At 47.7% G+C, this 23,449-nt stretch overlaps 1 protein-coding gene across 2 annotated transcripts in view; it reads left to right on the plus strand.

Annotated features, from left to right (window-relative positions):
• epha4b (eph receptor A4b) overlaps nucleotides 1-16,290 on the plus strand; it is a 61,682-nt gene extending 45,392 nt beyond the window's left edge. Inside the window, exons 9-17 of one of the 2 annotated variants that reach the window (XM_048989679.1) lie at nucleotides 412-476; nucleotides 967-1,092; nucleotides 1,718-1,903; nucleotides 7,459-7,520; nucleotides 8,842-9,051; nucleotides 9,536-9,685; nucleotides 10,675-10,868; nucleotides 11,600-11,737; nucleotides 12,750-16,290. In XM_048989679.1, coding sequence (XP_048845636.1) covers nucleotides 412-476; nucleotides 967-1,092; nucleotides 1,718-1,903; nucleotides 7,459-7,520; nucleotides 8,842-9,051; nucleotides 9,536-9,685; nucleotides 10,675-10,868; nucleotides 11,600-11,737; nucleotides 12,750-12,849 — 1,231 coding nt within the window. In that variant the 3' untranslated portion in view covers nucleotides 12,850-16,290. The remainder of the gene's footprint in view (nucleotides 1-411; nucleotides 477-966; nucleotides 1,093-1,717; nucleotides 1,904-7,458; nucleotides 7,521-8,841; nucleotides 9,052-9,535; nucleotides 9,686-10,674; nucleotides 10,869-11,599; nucleotides 11,738-12,749) is intronic. The other variant, XM_048989680.1, reaches the window with a different exon arrangement.
• Nucleotides 16,291-23,449: the final 7,159 nt, after the last annotated feature.

Here is a 23,449-nt window from a genome sequence, read left to right on the forward strand (position 1 = left end):
TGTACACTCTAGCCCGTAGGCTACAGGACTCTGTTGTGTGTGAGCAGACCCATAGAGAAGCAGAACAAAATGGGGTTCAGTCACCACAAAATGCCATATGAGACCAGGACCCAGATGTTCCTTAGAGCCATGGACTCCCTCCGAGTCGTCAGGGCCATTATCTGAGAATAACTGGCTGTTTGTGCAGAAACTGCCCATCCTGGATTCAGTTATGTGTCACACATTCAGAGACTCCCGGCAGCACAGAAGCTGTCAGTTCATGCGGAGGTTGTCACTGGAATTAAGCCTGCCGTCTTTGGGGAAGCAGTCATTTCCGCAGAAGCCGTCGCTTTCGCAGCTTAGTGCATCTGCGCCCGGCTGTGCCTCATTTGTGCAGGACCCCTTAGCCGTGTCCGTCTCCCCCCATTTCAGACACTGTGGATACATCAAAGCCAAGCAAGACCCCGACGAAGAGATGCAGTTCCAGCATGGGCGTGGTAAGAGTTCGGGGAGGGGCACATTTTCCTAAAACCTCCAGTATTTAAAGCTGTGCCTGTTGAAATGATTCCAAATAACCATTTAAGACTAGGCACTTGCGCATGTATTTTTATAAGGAACCAGCTCCATTAAACGTATAATCTGTTGAGTGGATGGCTGCTTCCAAAGACACGAGAACCATACTGAATATAAACTATCCCAGACATTTGTAATTCCGATGACAAATAGTAAGTAAAGATCCATGAGTCTTGGCTCCGCACTGGCTTGTGATGAACGATTATATTGACGTCATGTGTTGTTTGATGGATACTTACCACTAAAAATCGTACTTTTCCATGTACCCAAGAGAGCAGGGCTTAATGATGTTGAAAATGTGGCCTGATCCTCTTTGAGTAAGTGTAGGGCTTTATAATGAACAAGAGAATCCGACTAAAACTCCCCATCTCCGTTCATCTGCTCCTCCCATCCTGATCGCTCTTGCTCTGCCAGTCAAGCTGCCAGGGAGCAGGACCTACATCCACCCACACACCTACGAGGACCCCAATCAAGCTGTCCGAGATTTTGCCAAGGAGATTGACGCATCCAGTATCCGCATCGAGCGAGTGATAGGGGCAGGTGAGTGAAGTTTGTCTATTTATATCGACAAAGCAATTTTTCTACTTCAGCCAGGCAAAGCAGGAAATAGCACAACACTGTGAGCACAGACATCCATGAACTTTTTAGTTGCACCTGAGTAGTCTGTGGGCCTGGTTTGTTCCCTACAGAGCTGGTTTATTCATTCTTCGTGGTTTAAGTCTTATGCCGATAATGCTGCATAATTCGTCTTAAGTCCGTAAATGTGCTGCAACAGGAATTCCTTACTTCCTCCACGTGGCTAGTTAAAGTCATCCTCCGATTCTGACCTCTGTTAATGGCCACCTCCTAAAAGAGATATTTACAGAGTCCTGGCTCAGAGTGCTGCCACTCCTGCTTGTCTGCGTCTGTGTGTGTGCTGAAGGAGAAGAAGCCCCCTTTGGGTCCCTTTCTTCCACTTCTAAGAAGCTGCTTTTCTCTGTTGAGAAGTACTGATCTGAAACTTTCATATCCCATGAGCTCTTAGCAGGCCAAGAAACAGGGGGGAAAAAAAAAAGCTGAAATCCTTGCCAACTTCATGGTCCACAAAACGCAGACATATATGTAAACATGTGTTGTGATACTCATGGCACCACATACTAAGGATAGGCTTGGTGTCGACGTGCAGGGGAGTTCGGCGAGGTGTGCAGCGGCCGGCTGAAGCTGCCGGGAAAGCGGGAGATCTGCGTGGCCATCAAGAGCCTGAAGGCCGGCTACACCGACAAGCAGAGGCGGGACTTCCTGAGCGAGGCCAGCATCATGGGCCAGTTCGACCACCCCAACATCATCCACCTGGAGGGCGTGGTCACCAAATGTGAGTGAAAGTCCAATATGGTCAAAGCAATTGCAGTTACGGGTATTGCAGGGAGCTATGTTTTCCAGATTTTTCTTTCCCTCCACCTTCCCATCTCTGTTGCTAGTTTTAGAGTATGAACATGAATATGAATTATTTTGTAACGGTTGCGTGCAAGGTTGAGAAAGGGAGAGCACTTTCACCCTTCATTCTGTCTGACAGCATGGCGTGAGTTTTTACATACCGCTGAGACACAAGGGCATGGTTTGCCCATAACTGAGGTTCTATCTGCTTTTGATTTTTTGGGAATCTGCTGTGTTTGCATTAAGATTCCTCTCGCAAAGTCATGCAGGTTATGTGGATGGGCATGCCTAATTCTCCCACTGTGTGCAGGAGTGTGTGTGTGTGTTCCCCTTTGATGGACTGACATTCCACCCAGCGTGTCCCTTGCCGTATGCCCAGTGACATCCTCAAGGCTGTCCATGGTCCCCCAACGAATAAAATGTATGAAAGCAAATGGGCATTTTTCCCAGCAGAAACTTGTCTGTCACCCTCAATCATGATTGGCACGAGTCACTAATCTAGTACAACAAAGTAACTATTCGTGGTTACAGGGTAATGAATATTAATCATTTAAACAGTTAACATAATGTGTTTCCCAGCGTCATGAATATGCAATAATGTACATAAAAAAATCGGATTCTTTTCTTCAACGTGTCTAATATAAAATGCTAATTCTAAAACGTCTTTGTTCATTTTAAAGGATTTGTAGAACTTCTCGCAGTCCGTTAGAGCTGTACTTCAAAAGCAGATGTTGCATAATTGGGGCTCTTCCAGTAAAGGCAGCCCATTAATGTTATGCAAATTCCAGGAGCCGTCGTTAGCGGGACGTTAAATCAAAAAGAATGATCGAGCCGTGCGGTGGGTCAGGCTTAGCAGGGAGGCATGCTGTGTAGGAAGTGTGTGTCGTGTGTAGGGTGTGTGCTTTCTGCACTCGCCCATGACTAGACAGCATGGATAAGGGGCTCCACAGTGATGTCATCAAAGGCTGGGGTGGGGTCACTGGCACTCAACATAGGGGATGATGGCAGCAGATCCAGACCAATTTCACAGATCACAGCTCGGATTGGTGGTGGTGGGGGGGGGGGGGGGGGCGGTGCATGATGATGGAGGGTTGTACTGAGGACCCAGCTGTTCGGCTGTTACCTCGTCTCGAAGTGCAATCAGAAGAGGACAAGCAAGACAGCATTTGGGGGGTGTGCGTGTGCATGCGTTTAAAGAGTGCGTTCACCATAGCACACGTGCGTATTGGCGGCAGGTCATCCGTCTCGGGTTCTCAGATGAGGTTATTTTATGGGGAAAATATTTGAAGGTGACGTAAAGCCCTGATTATTCGCATTGTGATGCAAATTGCAGGCTGACGGAGGATGCTGAAAATGGCCTTTTGTTCGTTATCACGCTACACGTTTAAAAAAAAAAATGGAATAGCTATCATTATCTCTGCAATCTTCCCTTTATTTTGCTAACAATCAGCTAATCAGGTAACATTCAACTGGGTAATACTTATCAACAGTCACCATCTGAGAGGACCCCAAATGGCTCTCTCCTTCCTTTTAATGTATGTATTTTCATAAATAATCCTTCTCGAGAATAAAAGGCGTGCCTCACGTTCCCTGCCATTGCCCTTGAGATGATTGTAAGAGCACAATTCCTGTTTCTGTGGTCTTGTTTCTTGTGTCCCTGTCACTAACGTGCATGTTGGGTTCCCACTGTGGACACCTCCTTCCGGGTCTGATTGTTTCATAAATGATGGAGGTGAGGCCACAATGCAATTACACCCCCCCCTTTGTTCCCGTATTCATTCTTCAGGTGTGGTGGGAAGACTCGCAACCTCCCCAGGGCAAAAAAAACAAAAAAAAACAATTAATTAATAACCTGTTAATAAGCTTGACTTGTGTGCTGAATATATCACTCAAGGGAGCATGCAGATGCGAGGTGTGACTGAGCTCCTTTGAGCTCAATGCTAGCAAAGCCTTTGTAAAGGCCATACCCCCGCTGAGGTAAGAAATCCATACCCCTGTTTGCATTTCCTCCAATCCTGTGGAGCTGTCATGGTGAGGCGGTGGTTCGAACCCCCGCTTTCTCTGGGATGAGGAATTTGAACACCTTGAGGTTCTGTAGCTATCGGACTTTCTTCTGGTGGAATCCGGACAGGACATGATGTGTTGGTTGAAGGACCATTGTGACTTTCCTGACCGGCGCCTGCCCTTTCACCTTTGGATATATTTTCCAACGCACCCCCCGGATGACACCCACAGGTTTATGTCCCAGGACTTTTGTTCCTGCACTGCTGCAGAAAATACCCAATTTAGATCGCATTAGTGAAGTATCCAGTTGCAACTAAAGGTCAAACAGAAGGTGAATGCAGTGCATGTAAGTAGGTAATTGTAGGCTGTGGGAGGTGGGGGGGGGGCATGGTGACCAGGGTTTCACATACTGATTAGTTTTGCCTGTTCCTCATTCAGTGCATTATGCAAAAAAGAGCGCGTTCTCTTTCGTTTTGCCCCCAGTAACCTCAACCAAAGACCAGACGCCAAGCCCGAAACCCATATCCGCCTCTGCTTTCTTTCTTTCATCCCCCACTCCCGTGCCTTGGCTTGGTTGTTTTTCTTCGAATGGCTCCTCTGTTTTTTTTTTTGCGGTCGCCATGTCGATCCCATTTCTGCCCACTCCCCATCACTCCTGAAACAGGAAACCCCATTCCCGAAGAATCTCCCCTTCCGTTCCCAGTCCCGGTGTCACAGCCGGAGTGCTTCTCGCGGTAATGTGATCCCAGACGATGGCAGGTCATGTCTGTGCCTCTGAACGTTCCACGCTCACTTGGGAGGAAAAGCATCATGTCCTTAAATCACCCCCGCGCGGAACAGATTGTCCTCACGCACGAAAACGATACCTTTTTTTTTTTTTCTGTCGTTTCTGGATGCCACTGGAACAACAGGAGGGCCAGCAGTTATGGGCATACATCACTCTGAGTGGGACGGCATGGTCTGTCTATCTCATAGGCCCCATTTTACACGGCAGTGCGGCTGAGTCTCATCGGATGTTGGGGAGGGATGTCGAGGCATCTGTGCATAAATTGATTTGACATGTGGGGGCGACAGCCCTGTGGTTAAGAAGGACGTTTAACCTCACGGCCACCAGTTTGGTCTCAGGAACGGTCTACACTTGAGATTACATTTTAAGGCACTAAACTTAAAGTTCTACAGACAAAAAACATTCAGCAGTATAAATGGGCAAAAGTGTGAACAAAATGACAAAAAAATGGAGCAATGGGCACATGGCTGAGAGAGATTAACACAACCACTGCAGATACAAACTATTTGTCCAACAATAACAAACTAAAAGCTGACTGTAACACTGGTCAGGCCTATCCAAAGTGCTCTGTCGTTGTTCTGCCCTCTGGAGGTCCTTCCACGTTTCACGGACTGTTGTCTTAAGCGGTCAGGGCATCCAGCCGGGACTGGCGTGTTTGGGCTTAGGACTGTGATGCTATCGGAGGCCCGGTCATTGGAGAGATTGTGCTGGTTCTGATCAGCAGGGCAGTGAACCAAAAACGCATGTGTAACATGCAGTGACTTCTACACCCGGGCCAAGCGATTTTCCACGTCCAGCCTTTTATTAGATCAATGATTTAACCTTTATTATTATTTTTATTCTCCTGAGGAAGGCCGTTACCCAGAATACCTGACATAGTGCTAAATATGTCATGGCAATAGCATTATATCTGTTGTCTTGGACTATTTTCCCAGATTTTTAGGCCCGGATTTAAGTCTGGTAAATGTGCCTCTATCAGAGTACAGCTGTCATTTAACCCATGAGATCCTTGCAGGCAGACAGACACACATACATAGATATACAGAAATACTTCTACCTTGACCATGCTGAGTCCAGTCGGTCACCAGCGTCTGTCCAGCAAGACCACAGCATTTCCCACAGGATCAATTCCCGTGGCCCTCCCATCCATCTATGTGATGGAGCGCTCATTCCGAGGGCTGACAACGGACGTCAGATGGTCAGCCATCGCAGTCCCCCCCACCATCCCCCCACCCTGAGTTTCCTCAGTTGTCCTGCTGTGTCCGGAGTGACAGCGACATTAGTCTGCAGGATAAAAGTAAAAGGAATTGGATTCCTCTTTTGGGGGGGGGGGAGGCAGTGTGGAGGTTTGGGGAGGAAATTTATCACGGAGAGATAGTGATTTAATTTGGGTGATGTGTAACAGGCCTCACCCGGGCGGTTTGGTGTCCAGGCTTCCCGCGGTGTGCTTCTTCTGCGCGGTTATTGACCCTGGCTGCCCCCCCCATCCCCATCCCTCAGTCCCCCTCAGGCTTCCCAGCATTAGTGCCTTCAGACTGGAGAAATGAGGCCAATTCATCACGGCTGGCATCGCCTTCATTTACAAGTCCTGGCCCCAGACAGCTACTCACTGTAGGGCAGCTGTTGCAATCTTCCCGTCGCCCTCCTCACACCTGCTGCCTCTGGCCGGGTGGAACATGGAAATGCAGCAGAGACGGATGGGTGAACATGGACGACGGACACAGTCCCGGCCGTGCATCCACTACCACGCCGATCCTTGTGGGCTTCCATCCTTCCCAGCATGCTTTGCTGGGAGCATCCCATGTCTTGGCGGGCTGGAAAACACACAATACCAGACGCCACTTGCAATGATCGTCTTTGTTTATATCTTCATGCATGTAACAGCTGTTCTTGAGAGTAGAAAACATTCCCAGCATCCTTTTCAATGCAGAATAATTTATGTAGAAATTAAGAACTTGATTTCCATTTAAGGGTGTAATTAGCTGTTTGGGCACAAAACCTTCAGACTTCAGACTGCAACTTGGCACCAAAAGGTTATAGGTTCGATGCCCAGACACAGAGCTGCCAGCTTCTTCCTGCTTGGCAGAGGTGTGACAGACTGGGAATCTGGGTCTTAGTACAGGGACAAACTGTTTATCGGCCTAAGGGTTTGGGGGCTCAAGTCCCAAGCAATGGCCCTGACACATGTAGGAAGTGCGATTCAGACAGGCACGGCCAATCAGGAGATTAATGCCACGCACAGCCAACACCCAGGACATGAGCACCCACCGCTGATCAGAACGCCTCTGCGAAGATTTACCACAGCCGGCTCCATGTCTCCTCCTCCCCCCTCCCCCAAAACACTCAACCCCTCACCCAGCCCCCTAAGGATCGCAGGAGCTCATTAACATTCATGGGATTTCTGGACAAAGATATCCTTGGTGAATTCCCTGCTCTAATTATGTCCTGACATTTATTGAAGGCTTTGATTAAGGACTGTCATAATGAATAACAGGGATGGCTGTAGCTGGGCACGTTTCATTCTCCTGACACTGTCTGTAACACGTGGCCATCCTTAAGTCCGCTCAGATGTTCTACGGTGATAATCCACAGTCTACAAAGGGACCTTGCAAAGAAACATTTTTCTCTTGATTTTTTTTTTTTCTCGTGGCCCATAGTTAATGTCCTGAACGCACATCCCAGTGTTTTGTCTTCTATCCCAGGTAAACCGGTGATGATCATAACGGAGTACATGGAGAACGGATCCCTGGACTCCTTCCTGAAGGTGAGCTGGCCCCCTTTCGCTGGCGTGGCAAAGAATAAGTTTGCAATGCGTTGATATGGTGATGATTATCTTTGAGTGTGAAGGTTTGTAAGTGAGACAGCTGGTGTGAGTGTGTATGTGTGTGTGTGTGTGTGATGAATTATGATTAAATGGCTCCACATTCGAATCCCGGGAGGAATTCGGCTGTTCCACTGTTGTGCAAACAACTTAAGCAGAATCACTCTAGTTAATGTCCATATGAATTTATCTATAAAAATAGCAATGTTACTGGGGGAGTTCTGGTCCTGATGCATCCAGTGCAAGACCACACTGAGGCTGATCGCACACGTGCAAAAGACATGCCTGTGAATTTATGGAGCGTTTGATCGCAAAGAAAGGAGCGAGGGTCCTAATTTCATTAGACCAAGCAAACATGCTCTGTTTGAAAGCACGGCTCGCCTAATTGCAAACGAACTGGAATGAAAATTAAAACAGACAAAAAAAGAGAGAAAAAAAAGAGACGTCCTGTCTAAAACCTTCGATTTCCCCACGGAGGACATAATGAAACATCATAAATAATCCACAAAGCCTACATAAAAGCTAATTTAATTACTGTATCAGTTTTATGGGTAATAGATCATAGCCTGCTCCTCAGAATATATGTGTTTAATTAGGACATAGATCAATTAAGCATCACTCACTGGCAAAGCCAAACATTTCTGTCCTGACAGCTCTTACAGTAAGTAAAAGCGTTTGGAGAGGCAGATAAAGGAAGTAAAGGTATTGATTGGAGGTGTTCATTAATCAGGGCTTTTCGGTTTTTAGAGAATATGCCATAATTAGCTTACCTTCCATATTCGGGGAGGAGGACACGTTGGAAATTGATGCTGCTTCACACAGAAACACAGCGTTTTAACTAGATTACATTACCGGTACCGATTTCAGACTGGAGACAGTGGACTTGCTGCTCTTGGTAACGGTGACATCATTTCGGTAAATACAGACAGCTTGGTCTGTGCTGGTGACCACAGCCGTGCGATCAGATGCGTTTCTCCCGTTTCACTGAAAGCCAGCTACTGGGGGAGGTGAGCGGGATCAAGGAGAGAGGCATAGCAGATCCAGGAACAGATCCCAAAGCGAAATCACAGCTGGAGACCTTCTTCTACTCCGTCCCCATTTACACAGCTAGAGGTGTTTTTACACCTGAATACAAACACAAATCCTGCTGGGGGCTAGCAGGCATTTCCCGCTCTGCACCCCATCAAATTGGAGGCCATTTCACATGTGCATGGACTTGACCAGCCTCCCTGCTTCTCTGCTCTCACCCCACCCTCCTCCGCAGAAACACGACGGTCAGTTCACGGTGATCCAGCTGGTGGGCATGCTGCGTGGCATCGCCTCAGGCATGAAGTACCTGTCGGACATGAGCTACGTGCACCGCGACCTGGCCGCCAGGAACATCCTGGTCAACAGCAACCTGGTGTGCAAGGTGTCCGACTTCGGCCTGTCCCGTGTGCTGGAGGACGACCCGGAGGCCGCCTACACCACCAGGGTAAGACCACCCTGTGTTTCCGACTCCTTTACTTCTGTCTGAGCAGTGAGTGGCTGTTGTCCTCTACCTTTAAAAATATAATGTAGAGGCGCAAAAAAAAAATATTATGCAACATCAAGGAGCATCACGGGTCTGTAGCACAACCGAACCAGGTTTGTTTTCAACCAACCGACTAGTTTTTCAGCACATACATGTGAAAACACGTGTGAGAGATGTGGCTCTTTAGTTTCGGGTTTGTATGAAGGCGCGTCCTGAGTCTAGGGGAAGGTGCAGGGTCCATGTGCTAATGGTCAAAGGAGTCATTTTTTAAAAAAAGACGATTCCTTCCCTCACACAGCGACATGGGCTGACACAAGCAGTTTCTGTTGTTTTCAGAACTTGGGGGGATGGACAAAGAAGTAAAAAAAAAAAAGAAAGAAAAGAAAATAGGTGCAACGCACTCACTTCCTGCTGTGTTTTGTTTATCCATGTTTATTTGTTTCAGGGGGGGAAGATCCCCATCAGGTGGACAGCCCCCGAGGCCATCGCTTACCGGAAGTTCACATCCGCCAGCGACGTGTGGAGCTACGGCATCGTCATGTGGGAGGTCATCTCGTACGGCGAGCGGCCCTACTGGGAGATGTCCAATCAGGATGTGAGTGTGCCGGCCGGAATATCCCTCTGACCTGTAGGAATGAGAGGCTACAATAAATCAAACCAGGTTGGCTCTCCTTCCACTGTGGATATTTGAATTAATCAGGCCTAGGAGAGAGATCCTTCATCTTCCAGCCCTACGTGCGCACACACGCGTGTTTTCATCTGCACTATGATTTAGACATCATCAGCGGCCCATCCTCGGGGCTGCGATTCATTTCAGTTTTCCCCACGGCCGCCTGGGTCACCTCTCACATGGCATATCTGTATTGCTGAGAGGCAGAGAGGGAGAAAGAGAGGTTCACCAAGTCCATACTCTGATGAAACCTTTGAAAAAAACAAAAACGAAAGCAGGATGGGAGGCCTTGCTCAGCTTAAGGTAAACTAATTAGGTATTTATTGGGCAAACATCTGTCTATTTCAGCATTCAGGCTGTACTCAGAATCCAGATCTATTCTCTAATCTCTGATCTGATTTCCCACTCATACCACAGTGTCTTAGTCTTTCCCAGTAATGTGTGCCAACAAAGCACTGGAGAACTATTAAAGGCCTGCTGGAAAATCATCCAAACTGGGAATAGTGCCCTCAACACATGGCCTCATGGATGGGTCTTGGGGAGTGGGTCTGCAAAGATCACTCGAATGGTGGCTCTTCGCTGGGCCTTTACAAGGGTTACTAGGCTGGTAAAACAGGAGGCACTGTTATATTATTACACGTTTCATGTGTTTTTTTATTATTGTTTGAAAAAGCCATCGTCGTTAAGTCGCGGAATCCTCCGCCAAACCCTCGTAACTGATTTTTATCCCTGTTTTTTATGGCGTGGAGGAATGATTTTTTTTGTAACCACTTTCAGGTTGCCTGTCACGTACATCCCTCAGCAGGGGGCATCATTCAGGGAAGGACAATGGAAATACATCTCCCTCTTTGTAAGGCTCAGTGTGTGAAATTGTCGCATGTGGTCCTAAGTGTGCCTCTGTCACGGTGCTCCAGGTGATCAAGGCCATCGACGAGGGCTACCGGCTGCCCGCCCCTATGGACTGCCCCCTGGTCCTGCACCAACTCATGCTGGACTGCTGGGAGAAGGGCCGTAGCGATCGGCCCAATTTCGGGCAGATTGTCAACGCCCTGGACAAGCTGATTCGTAGTCCTGGCAACCTGAGGCCGCTGGCCAACAGCTCTGTTTGGTAAGCCCCCCCCTGGATACTTCGTGTCCAAACCCACCCTCACTTGCTAAGTCATTATTACCGCCAACAATGAAGGCAGCAAGCACTTCTATATTAGCTTGTGTTAAATAACAAGCTTCAGGAAGAACATTATCTGGATCGGTTGACCATTGTGCCAGTCCACAACCAACTCCTACACCTGTTGAAATAACTCTACATGGCCTACTCGAAGGCAGGCATAGCACTCTGTCCTTCCCAAAAGTTAAACAAACAAATTTGGGCACGTACTGTCCTCTATGCCCAGTTCATGGCTCAACGTGAACCTCAATGAGACCCTTCGCTTTATGCGGATCAAGAAATAGAAAGGATGTGGGTTTGTTTTGAATCACAAGGCTCTAAATTATTTCTCACACCTGTCAGATGCACCCTGAGCTCAAAGAGGGCTTTTCTGCAATTCCTCTCTGTGCTGCCTGTCACTTAGTGTCCTCCCCGTCCTCCAGCGGCTGTTAGCTTGACAGCCGGAATTAAAGCAGTGGTTTTCTCGCCGCTCTCGCTTCTCGTTTTCAGCTAATGTTGAATCGGGCACCAGCTTCACTCCCCCCATCTCTCCTTGCAAATACACAACCAGCACTACCCCAGTCGCTCAACAAATGAAGCAAACTGTTTAAGTTGTCTTAGCACACAGGGAGGCGATTCCTGAAGTTGTGTTTTGCAAACGTGACGACGCCATGTGCTCGCCCCACGCCCCACAGGGAGGATCCTGCCTCCCCAGAACCTCCTGCCAGCACAGTTGAGGACTGGCTTGACTCTATCAAGATGGGCCAGTACAAGGAGCACTTCGCAAGCGCAGGATACGTCACACTGGACTCTCTGCTTTTCATCAACATCAGGTCCGTCACGCCACTGGTCCCCTACGCTCAACGTTAACTGGCCAGGGGGCAGAAGCCATCTACAGGCACTTCAACACGCTGAGATCTCATTATGGAAACTGGCTTGACCATATATTTACACAGTAACATAACGGCTGAATACTGAAGAAAGATTAAGTTTATAGCATAAATGTGTCTAACCGCATAGCGTCATGCAGAAGGATGACAAACGAAGCCGTTGTAAGTCAAGCTCTCCTTAAAGGCTCAACAGCAGTTCCCCATCTGGGACACCCCTCAACCAGCTGGACACAGAGAACCATGGTCCCACCGATCTCCTTTCGCAGGGCAGCCTCTGTGAAGTGCTTAGCCGGCCTCCAGACAGGTGTTAAAACAGCAGCCCCATAAAAGCGGGCTGATTTGTGTAGTGACACATGTGTGCCGGCTGTTTAGAGGTGTTTGATGGTGGCCCAGGTAGACCATTAACACCATGAGGTGAGATGTTTGGGTCACTGAGAGCAAGGAGGGGGGGGTCGGCAGCACTTTGGGGATTAAGCTCATCGCCAGACCGCTGTTAACCGCCAAATCAGAATATTCGTTTTTTGCATTTTAGTTAACAGAAAGACACATCGTTTCCAGAATTCCAGAATCACTAACGCTAAAAGGTGACATACACCTGAAGGCAAATTTACATTTTATATTTTAATTTATTTAATATGCATTCATTAGTATTAGAATATTTTTGGTTTGCGAGTTTTTTTGCTATAAGGTTTCTTAAATGGTGTGGGAAGGTAAATCCGACTTACATAAGGGTTTGTGGAACGAATTACTGACTGTCAGTCAAGAAATGCCCGTTAAGCTAAACCCAGAAGACAAAAAGGAAAGCGAGCTAACTGGTTGTTAAAGATTCAGTACATCTTTTTCTTGAAGGACAATGGTGTCATTCCAGCGGTGTCCCCATAGCTGGACAGGTTTATGACATTTTGTTTTTTATTGTACCCGCTACCTCCCCCCCACGGCCCTGTTCTCCTCACAGCGAGCTGGGGAAGATGGGCGTGACGCTGGCCGGACACCAGAAGAAGATCCTCAGCAGCATACAGAGTCTGCAGACACAAGGGACTCATGTCCAAGTGTAACACAGCTCCCCACCCCAAGCAGACAGAATGAGATGGTAGAGGAGGAGAGAGACCAGGAGAAGGTGAGAACTGCGAGAAGAGTCCCTCGTTACTTTCAACCGACAGGCTTCACCACTCATCCTGCACTGGATGTTACCTCGCTGAAAGCACTCCACCCTCCGTTCGAGCACGTAGCACCAACCGCAACAGCCAGGACACCCAGAGAACCAGAGACTGATCTACATTAGGTCACCACCAAGCATCCCAGAAAAACAAAAACAAACAAAAAAACAGCCAAATTTGGCATGTGGAGTTTAGCATACGGTCATTTGGACGTTTTATTTGACTGTCTGCTTCACATCTCGTTTCCTTTTCGTTCTTTCGGGGGTCAGGTGATCTGTGTTTGCTCAAGTGCATTGACACGTGCTCTGCGCAGCACACTGGGCTGAGGCCCAGAACCATTCCATTTCAGAATGACCTCGTCCCACGTCACGTGACCCGTGATGCCCAGTGGTGGAGACCCGACCCATCTACTGTATGTGTGGGTTTATGGCCCCTCACAAGTCTCCATGTATATATATATATATATATGTGTGAGGACCAGCACTATGAAATCACTTTCGTGAATGTACTGCTATGTCCTCCTTGGTCCTCATTCAATGAGGCCACAATGTTAATGGAGCGGCTAGCAGTTACTGGCAGTCTACAAACCAACACCCCGCCTAGACCACATGCGTATGGCTGTCTGTGCTGTTATCCAGAAACCCAATTACTTACCTCAGAAAGATCCATTCAGGCTGGAGCACTCAAATACAGCTGCTTGATCTTTATGTTTTATTTCCCCAATTTTCCATTTTCCCCAGTATTTTGGTCTTTCAATAGTTAAATACAGATGTTTTTAGGCAAAAGCCCCAGGTTGAAGGAGCCCGCCCCACACCCCCACACCCCCACCCCTGACACCGAACCTGAGGCAACAAAGCAGGTATTTTCAACTCTAAAACTGCCACAGTGAATCCAAGCATGGAGTTGGACTCTGAATCCCAATCAAGCACTGGATTATGGTAAAATGGGACCCGCAGAGAAATGCATGCAAGTACAAACAGCCATACCCAACTTGTCTAGGCTCTAGAACCTTAGAGATATACCACCAATCAATGTGTGTTTTTCAAAAGAAAAGTTGTTACAGCAACAAACCTCCAGGAAATAAATAACTAGATTGTTGTATCATAGTGTAAAAATGTACAGTGTTGATTTAAGAGTGTAGAATGTTTGTAATGATGTACTTTTATTTAGAAGAAGGAGAACCCCTAGGGGATGTGTTTGAATTCATTGGTCAGCAGGCAACAGTGTTGGAGCACTGATTTGTGGAATGTAGCATGGATACTTAGTTCCGTTGTTGACTGATAGGTCACGGTGACTGCAGTGTCACGCAAGTGGTAAAAAAAAAAAAAACTACTTGACATTTAAATGCCTTATTTACTGTCCCATCCGTTCCTTTAAATCCATGCGTCCTGTGTTACGGGCCATCGTGTGCATATATAGCCTTTATGGACTCAAAAAAGGCTAACAGCGAATCATGTTGTGGGATTCAGAGAAAAGTCTATGGGTCGAAGGTCAGGGTTGATCAGGGTCCTTTCAAATCACATATTAAATTTAACCTAGAGGAACAGGCAGCTGTTGTATCTCCAAGAGACAGTCAGAGGCCTGTCAGACCTGCTGGACATTCCCAGGGCGTCTTCCATTGGATATGTGATGTCAGCTGGCTCTGTCCAGATTCATAATCCGCGGAGCTTCTTATCTCTCTTGAATTACACATGTGCCGTGTCTTACAACATTTTCTGGGGAGGGATCGCGAAGATCGTGTTCAGCTATTTTTTTTTACTCCCAGCACCTTCAGTGAATAGCCCCCCCCACCCCACCCCCAAAAAAAAAGCCGCAAACCGTCATACGATAATCACATTTTAGATCATGGTGACAACTGCTATAATTACGAAGGCTTGTATTAGCATCCAGGTTTTTTTGAGAGTACATGCTCACATGGAGCAATGTCATCTTCGCATCGCCCCCCCATGTTTACTTATCCGGATTATTCCGCCGAATAAGCCCATCACAATCTATAAACAAGACACGTTTGATCCTTCTTCTGCTAATAAGTTGTGAACTCCCCTAAATTGGAGAGTCATTGAAGCGTACGTCTCTATTCGCTCCCATGATCCTTTGTGAGGCGGCAGGCGATTCGTTTAAAATGCAGAGTGTGTTAAAACGTGAGCTGCGGCAACACCCTCCCCGAGCTCCTTGTACTGTGGTAAACAGCGTCCATCTGATGCCGTGTGTGTGTCCATAGAGGCGCGTGTTGATTAATGGTGACAATGTACCCAGATGCATACAGTCGTTTCGTCCCAAGATGTTCCGGTCGTTCTTGAGTCTCTGTAAGTGGCACAGATAGATACTCTTAATGTAACTTAATGTAAAAGCAATAGTATGATTTATACGTGATGCACATGGATTTTAAGTGAGGCTCTCTCAGATATCTTCCAGCTTCAAGGCTGCTAATATACATCTTAGGCAACATCTAATTTAACAGAGAGAATGTTATTCCTTTTATACAATGTTCTATGGCTGGTAGGGATGACGTGTATTTTATTTTTTTTGGGGGGGGGGGGGGGGGGTTCAGAGATTAAGCTAAAAAAGAAAAATGTCAGTTCATCATGTCCAGAGGACAACTGAATTCCAGGTTCTGCGTATGACGTCAAGTTTACCCAAGGCCATGGCGTCGCAAGACAGGAGAAACGTCTGCATGTTAATTAAGCATCAGTGGTGGACCTGGGGGGGTGAATCTCCAAAAACTAAGGATTAAAAAAAAATAAGCGACCCAAACGTCACTCAAGGATTGTTCCGTCACACATGCAACATATACAATGGCAGAAAGGATGGGGTGGGGGTTCTTATCGGGAGCGGCAGCAGACGGTGATTGGCAGCTCGGAGAGTTATCCGTGGTTCACCGGTTCACACTGGCAGCAAGGCCCCGGCATAAGGAGGTGTAAAACTATTGTGTGTGTGAGCCTTCATGCTCTTCCGCGACTGTCAGGCTTATCTGTGGGAGGGGGGACAGGGTCAGGAAGTGAACTGGATTCCATTCTGTATGATGCCCTTGCTGATGATGAGCACGAAACCTGCACGGGGACAATGAGGGGCCCGGCTGGAGCTCAGGGGCCACAGCTTGGCACTGCGGCAGACCTGGCGTCACTGTGAGAAATGAGGGCGACCCCTTCCTCACAGTCAGGCTCCGTCTCTGCTGTAAAGGTTTTCTGCTCCTTAGTCAGACTGTTTTCCTGTTCCTTCATGCCCCTGTGCTTATTTTCCCTACTCATGCAGGTTTCTATGAGCTTGTTAAAGATGTACACATTTTGGACTTCCTGTTGCTGTAATAAATATGCTAATATTTTTAATTTCTCACCCGAAGGCTTTGTGTCTCACTGTTATTTCACCCCTGCCTGGGAAGCGTAGAAGGAAATATTGCTACAGCACACACACCCCTACACAAACCTCCCTTCCCGACCCCGAACAGAACCTCGATCTGTCTCCGGTGCGCGCCGAAACCTGAATCACCCCCCTACCCTGGTTTGGGATTCGGGGTGCGGTGTCTCTGTAGTAGCTGGGTTGGGGGTTGGGGGGGGCGGGGGTGGTAGGGGAGTTCTTGCTTTTGAATTAAGCTTTTGTTTTTGAAAAGTCTAAGTGGATTTCACGCACCGTATTTCTGCTGGCAGGTACAACAGGAGGTCAGAGATGGAGTGAAAACCATCCCTAACGAATCCAACGGCGCCGAAATAATTAAAAGAAAATGTGGCTAATTGCATTTTTATTTCCCCCCCAGAAAGCTTGTAATTCTGAGCGGTGGAATAACTCATGATACTGTTGCCGGTTACAGGCAGGCTGCAAAATATAGCCTTAACTGTGCATTACACATCAGGGCTAAGAGGAGATTAAAGAAATTATAATGAATATTTATTACAGCAGTACAAGTATCCCTCTTAACCTGCCTGACTGGCTGCTGGGAATGCGATTGACCTGTCACACAAGCTGAAGCAGTATATGAGATATATATTACACACGGCGCTCTGAGCTTGCCTCCTACAACCCAGGAGCACTGCACGGCGTGATACCAGCTTGTGGTTATGCACTGACAGTATATTAGCTTTTTGAAATGATATCAACAAAAACAACGCGAAATACGCACAGGAGATAAACAGGAGCATAGGCGGCGCTACGTTTCCAAGAGGCTGAGGTGTAATATCACTTTGTGGTTAAAGAATGAGGGGGAAGAAAAGAGGCAGGGTAATTACAGAAGGGAGATGAATACGGCCTGCTGTTCAGAGTGGAGCTCTGATCTCAGCAAGTATGAAGATAATATCAGAGCAGCTCGGGTAGGTGCCATTGTTCCTCCGATGAGCCTACGGGGGTGGGGGGACCTCCCAGTGATGGATCTGCCAATATCCCCAGGATGAAGGCCAGGAAGCCTCAGTTTATGCTGCTTCAACAAGCTGCCAAGTGGTGCTGAAGCAGCCGTTTCAGCTGCATTTAACCAAATGCCGCTAGCTACAGACTGCCCCCCCCCCCCCCCCACCTTGCAAAGTTCATCATGGATCTATGATGCAATGCATCCCCCCAGTCCACAAAAGCACACACACACACACACATTAAAATCAGCAAAACACTCAGGGTTTATATCTCAGCTGAACCTTTCCCGAACTTCTGCTGGCATCATGAGAAAGTCGCCATTGTCTTCGCTGAATAAACAGCCCCCTCTGATTGGGTGTCATGTGACATCTAGGCCAAGGACACTGCTTCTGGCTGAGAGCACCAGTGTCTCCTTACCCAGGTTCACCTGCTACAATGTCAAAGGCGACGGGCTTCTACACAAGGTATGGCCAATGGCTTTCGAGCACGTGGAAATCCAATCTTTGCTGGCAAATTTTAAAACAAAGCACTGACAAAAAAAAGACATTCTTACTGTCCCCAATTTGCAATCTGTTGCCAGCTAATGAGTGCTAACATATACAGGCTGGCAAGTTCCCATGGCCTGGGCATTTTAAGAGCTTTGCTGGGGGAGAGGGGAGGCTTTTTAACCAGACCACCACCATCGGGGAACATGAGACAGCCCTGAAGGATCAGCAGTGGTCCACATGCCACATCTCTGCTCCCAGGACAACGCTAACTAAGACCCTCAATTCAAAGCAGTGATGCAGTTTGCCAGCATAGCTGCTTTTGGTTTTGACCACTCATGTGCCTCCATACACTCATGACAGGAAGCGTATAGCAGTATCCGCACTCTTCGGACCTGTGCATACGCTTATAGAGGAAGGAGGTGTGAGGACTGACTTTCCACAGTGCAGGAGCATCACCAAAGAGGGACGTCATCATTTCTCGATCCACTCAGTTAAACTTTTCCAGCCCTCCAATGTGCTCCATAAGAAGGAACAAGTTACTTCTTCAATGGCCAGAGTCACATTTAAAGAGATTACCTGGATCGATCTTCTAATCCACGTGGCCACTGGGGGCCGGTGTTTGGGGACCCTTTCTTTCAACATCTACCTGCTTGGTCTAATCCTACACCAACCCACCATTTGATTAAGATAAGGAAATCTGCGAGCTGTGTGGATCTCACATTCCAGCAGCCAGACAATCATTCCATGGACTTCTGGGATCGAATCATGGCTATAATGCCAGTGAACAGCACCCAGATTAAAACCTTGCATGATAATGAACCGTGTAACACGTGTGCAACGGTACAAATGGCAGAGGACGATTTCTGCGTAGCAAACATGTGGAGTTCGATCGGGATTTGATCCAAAGCCCTGACCTTTCACAGAAGGTGGAGAACATCTCCTCCAGTCTCTGCGCAGCATGATTGGTGCCACACATTTCCGCTCTCCGGCTGCAGAAGGTCCATGTCCTGCTTGGTGTCACACATGCACACACACAGATGCACATTTGATGTGTTTCCAATTTCAAGCCCCCCACGCCCCTATTTGACCCGGGTCAATTTCAATTCTGGAACGCTCAAATCACCGATATTCCAGTGCTCTCAAGCTGGGCTTAACCAATCAATTGCAATCCATCTTATGCCGCTCCTCCACCTCACTGCACAGCAGGATTAAATCTCTACCAAAGCTCACCATCCCTGATGGCGTGAGGGGGGGGGTTCAGGAGAGAGGATTGGAGCAGTAATTACTAGGCTACTCTAAAAAAGATTCCCCACCACTTTATTGTGTTTTGCTTCAAACCCTCCCATGAGTGGGGGGTAGAGCCCTGCCTTCAAACATACCTGCCTCAAGACGCAGTAGAACCTCCACCTGCAGGCCGGCATTAATCCTGAGCAACTGGCTTTGAACTCGATGGTACTGATGGTTTGGACAGTGACTCCATCTTCACACTGCGTATAAAAAAAGTGGCATTTTGCCTAAAAGTAACAGCTCCACAATCATTCTGTAAGGGGGCGTCAGATATTCAGAAAGTGCATCCAGACAGCCTGCGCACCGCCCAACCCCACCCCCACCCCCCAAAATAAAAGAGCAAGGCCACTCTGTGTTTTGTTCTGATACTCATCAGGGAATCAATTACATCTAATGAAACCGATAATTGCTTCACCCTTAATGTGAAAAATAAAACCTCGGACCATTTGCAGAAGGCGTTGCGCTGCATCTTTAACAGCAGAAGTGTTCCCTGCACTTATTTCAAGAGAGAAACTTGCCTTTCGACCAACTGGTATCTGAGAAGGACGCTGGGTGGAATGTGAGCCGCAGTCCCAGTGGGCTGCGGCGGTGAGCGGGTTCGCGTTCCGCCAGAGCGGGAACCACACTGGCTTTCAGATCCCGGGCTCAGGAAGACAGTCAGAGGAAGCTAGGGCGCCACGTGCCGCCACTGATCCCACCCCGGTTTGGAAAGCAATGACAACACCGAAGCTAACAGTCAACTGCAGCAGTGGCGTGCTAGAGGCTGCAGGCCCGCTCTGTCTCCATGGAGATGCAGCATGTCCTGCTGAGAGTCCGCATTTCTCTGATTGAATTTAAACAAGAGCACCCCCCCCCCCCCACACCTCTCCTCGAATACCCCAGCATGCCAGGCTTGATTAAGCAAGGAAGCATTAATAGATCAGTTGTGCTGCTAACAATCAAGTTATACTAGATTAATGGGTCATTAATTGATCACATGATACACGGTAGTCAGCCACAGTGCGTTGAATAACCTGATGTGTCAGTCATATAAAGATACATATTTGTATATTTTTAATATCCCCCACCGGGGGATCAGGGGATTTTCGAGATCTGGTATAATCTATTGGATTTGGGTGGATTCAAACAAAGCTTGTGTTTTCCACTCATCTGATGGTTTTCCGGTCCTCAGGATTGTCAATCACTTCCCGGAGGCAGACCAGCCATATGAACCAAATGTGGTGGTGTAAGGAAGCACACCGAAGCCGTTCCGATTTACGCGTCACCAACCCTGTGTACGTACAGAGCCAGCCAGTCCTGAAGCATTTCTTTTTTTCTCTCTTTATGGGCCAAGATGGTGATTGAATGTGGTTGTTCACGAGAGACCGCTGCTAATCGTCCAGATTACAACCACAGGGGCCTTCGAAATGGTGGGGGAACGAGGAGATAGACATAATTGCAGCCAGGGCCCAAACTCTCGTCCTGATGTGTTGTTCCTGGACGGGGCTGAGCCTTAAAAAATGCCTTCTGTGGATCATTATCCAATTAAATAAACATCTGTGCCCAACCAGATTCCCATTCAACCAAAGCGGGGCACAGCATCTGAGATGCCAAGTGAGCTGGGCAATTAGGGGAAGTGCCCTGAACCCCCCTGACCTCTCCCCTTTTTCATCACATTGATCAAATCAACTGATGCAAAAGCTCAAGAACAGTGCTTTGAAGTACAGAAAAACGTAGCTCCGGTCAAAGAGATGCACTCCCCTTCTCCTCTTCCACCATACAGGCTCACGGCTCCTGGGAAGCCGGAAAACCTTTTGGCCGCAGCTGGTCTTACGAATTCATCGGCAAGGGCTTTGGCCAGAGGGCTGGAATGTGGGGAAATCTCATGTCAGCGGATGGGAACGGCGAGTGATCTGGACAGGGATGAAGCAGACAAGATAGCAGGGCATCGCTCCCTGCGAGAGCATGACCTAGGTGGTGCAGCTAATCCCGTGACACGGTGGAAAATGTGCAGCTCGTCTCCCTCTCTCGGGGCTACGAAAGCCGGGGCTGCATGGTCTGTCTCGAATCAGCGGTGCGGCTCAAGTCAACAATACGGCTCTGAGGGGCATTAGGGCTTTAAATAAATAGGGCTGTATGCATTACTGCAAGGCGATACAGTTACAGGCGCACTCTCTGAAACACGAACATGCCGCAAAGGGCCGTGGTGCGAGCAGGGCTCGTGAAATGCTGCGGCAAAGACAGATTCTGCTAAAAACACACGCTATTTATGTCGGTAGGACAGCGAGGAGAATGACCGCATAATGACATCGGTATCGCACTTCACTAGGGTACAACAGCAATGATCAATTAATCAACAAAAATACAGATTTGCAGCATTAAAGAAAAGGTTTTGATTTGAAGCAGAAAGAGGAGAGCCGCTCCCCAAGCTCAGCCCCCAACTCAGAGTAACACACAACAGGGTGTCTGTTGGCCTCTACAGGGTCGGGGATGGGGCGAAGAATGAGCTAAATGGGAAAGACACTGCGCCCACCAGACGTCAGGAGAAAAAGCAAGAGGGATCGTCAATAAATGTCAAAGCAAGGAGTGGGCTGAAATACAACAAGCAGAAGCGATGAGGGGCTTTTAGGAGCTACACAAGCACGAGGTGGAATGTTTCTGTATGAAAAGCCCGTCATCGGTTTGTACTGAGGGGCCCAAGGATTACCATCTATTATCATATAAATCTCCAGTGTACCATGAGGCAATTTCTGCCACACGGATCGTTTAGTTTTTGTGCAGGTTACCATTCTTCTCAGCTGGGTGTGGACACCCCCTTCCCATTAAAAGCAAGCAGTGTGCTCTCAGAGACATCGGCATTTCATATCATCCCTGGCCATTGCAAACACGTCTTATTCTTGATGACAAGAGATGAATAAAACTGATCTGTCTATCTATGACTATTAAGACAAGAACTTGAGACAAAGTTGAGCCCTACGCCTTTATCTAACATAAAAATGAGCATACGATTAGGGTTTCCACCAGAATATCAGAATTTTTACTTGCCTTTGTGGTTTCTGACATGGGTTAAAAATGGGATAAAACGGGAGACACTGATCAATACGAATGATAACATCTGCAGCCCAAACAAGACGAGTGGCAGGTGTGAGACCCCAGGCCTTCTTGGCTCACTTGGAATGGGGGACTTCTGCTGGGCCAGCAGCTACGACTTCATCTCGCACCTGATCCAAAGGGGCAGCGCTCACATCACGCACCTGATCCTATGCGGCTGGTCAGAGTAGCCACAGGGCAGCCCGGAGCTACAGCTGAGGAATGGCCCGATAATTACCCTATGACCCTTAATAGGCCCAGGGAGCAAAAGTCCACTGTACCCTCATCATCTCTCTTCATGATCAAACTGGCACCCAAACAATCAAACGACCATTCAGCTCCCTCAGCCCAACTGCCTTTCAGTTTGCCCAGAAGAACATCCACTTCACATTCATGCCTTAAAAGGCCAGAAAAAAACCCCGCTCCAAACAAATAGAAAGCTTTCTCTCTAACTGAAAGGCTCAATCAAATCAGAGATAATTAATGGTCTCACATCTTGTAAGGAGTCTGATGGAACTTAAGCAGCAGAGGCGAAAATTACAGAGGACAACACTCCTGTTAGCCAGCAGCAACCCAAATACCATACTCTGGAGGTGATATAATCTCTGACACTTTTACACCATAAAAATGAGTAATCAATTTGAAGGGGGAATTCCCCTCATTACAGTTGATATGTTTTCTCTCACCTCTCAAAATGCTGGAAAACATTCCATCATCTCTCATACTTAATCAGTCTCCAATTGTCCCAGCGACTCATAGATAAGCCCTCATTTACTGGAGGCCTGCATGGCCTTCAAGCCCTTACGCGGAACAATCGATTGCAATTCGATACGTACATAGGATATTTCATTTCTGTCAGGGTCTGTGCCCATTTAGTCCTTCTCCCCCGGTGGATATCAATAAAAAAAATGGAAAATTTTCTTATTATTTCATATTACTTTGTACAAAAAAATGCATGCAGCTTTTGAAAGATATATGGGCTTCACACTGGCGAGCATGCCAGCAGAGCGGTTCAATCGGATGTGCCGTCTCTGTTCGAGTTATGTTTGTCTTCCTGACCACGCTTCCGCTCTCTGTATTAAAGGCATCGCTGCCGGAAGGAATGATCCGGAGCATTTTCGACTTAACGGTTTCATGGCCGCTAACAGAGTGGCCTTTCGATGCACATACCTAATACCCCAGGGGTGAAACAGCAGCACCAGAGTGAGTAACAGATGCAAAGGTCATATCTCCATTAAGCAGTCAAGGAGAACCTGACTCTGAGTGTTAATGACAGTTTAAATGACTTACCCTCTGACCTCTCGGGAAATCGCAAATAT

Source organism: Brienomyrus brachyistius, chromosome 21, assembly GCF_023856365.1.
Source record: "Brienomyrus brachyistius isolate T26 chromosome 21, BBRACH_0.4, whole genome shotgun sequence".
Lineage (NCBI taxonomy): Eukaryota > Metazoa > Chordata > Actinopteri > Osteoglossiformes > Mormyridae > Brienomyrus > Brienomyrus brachyistius.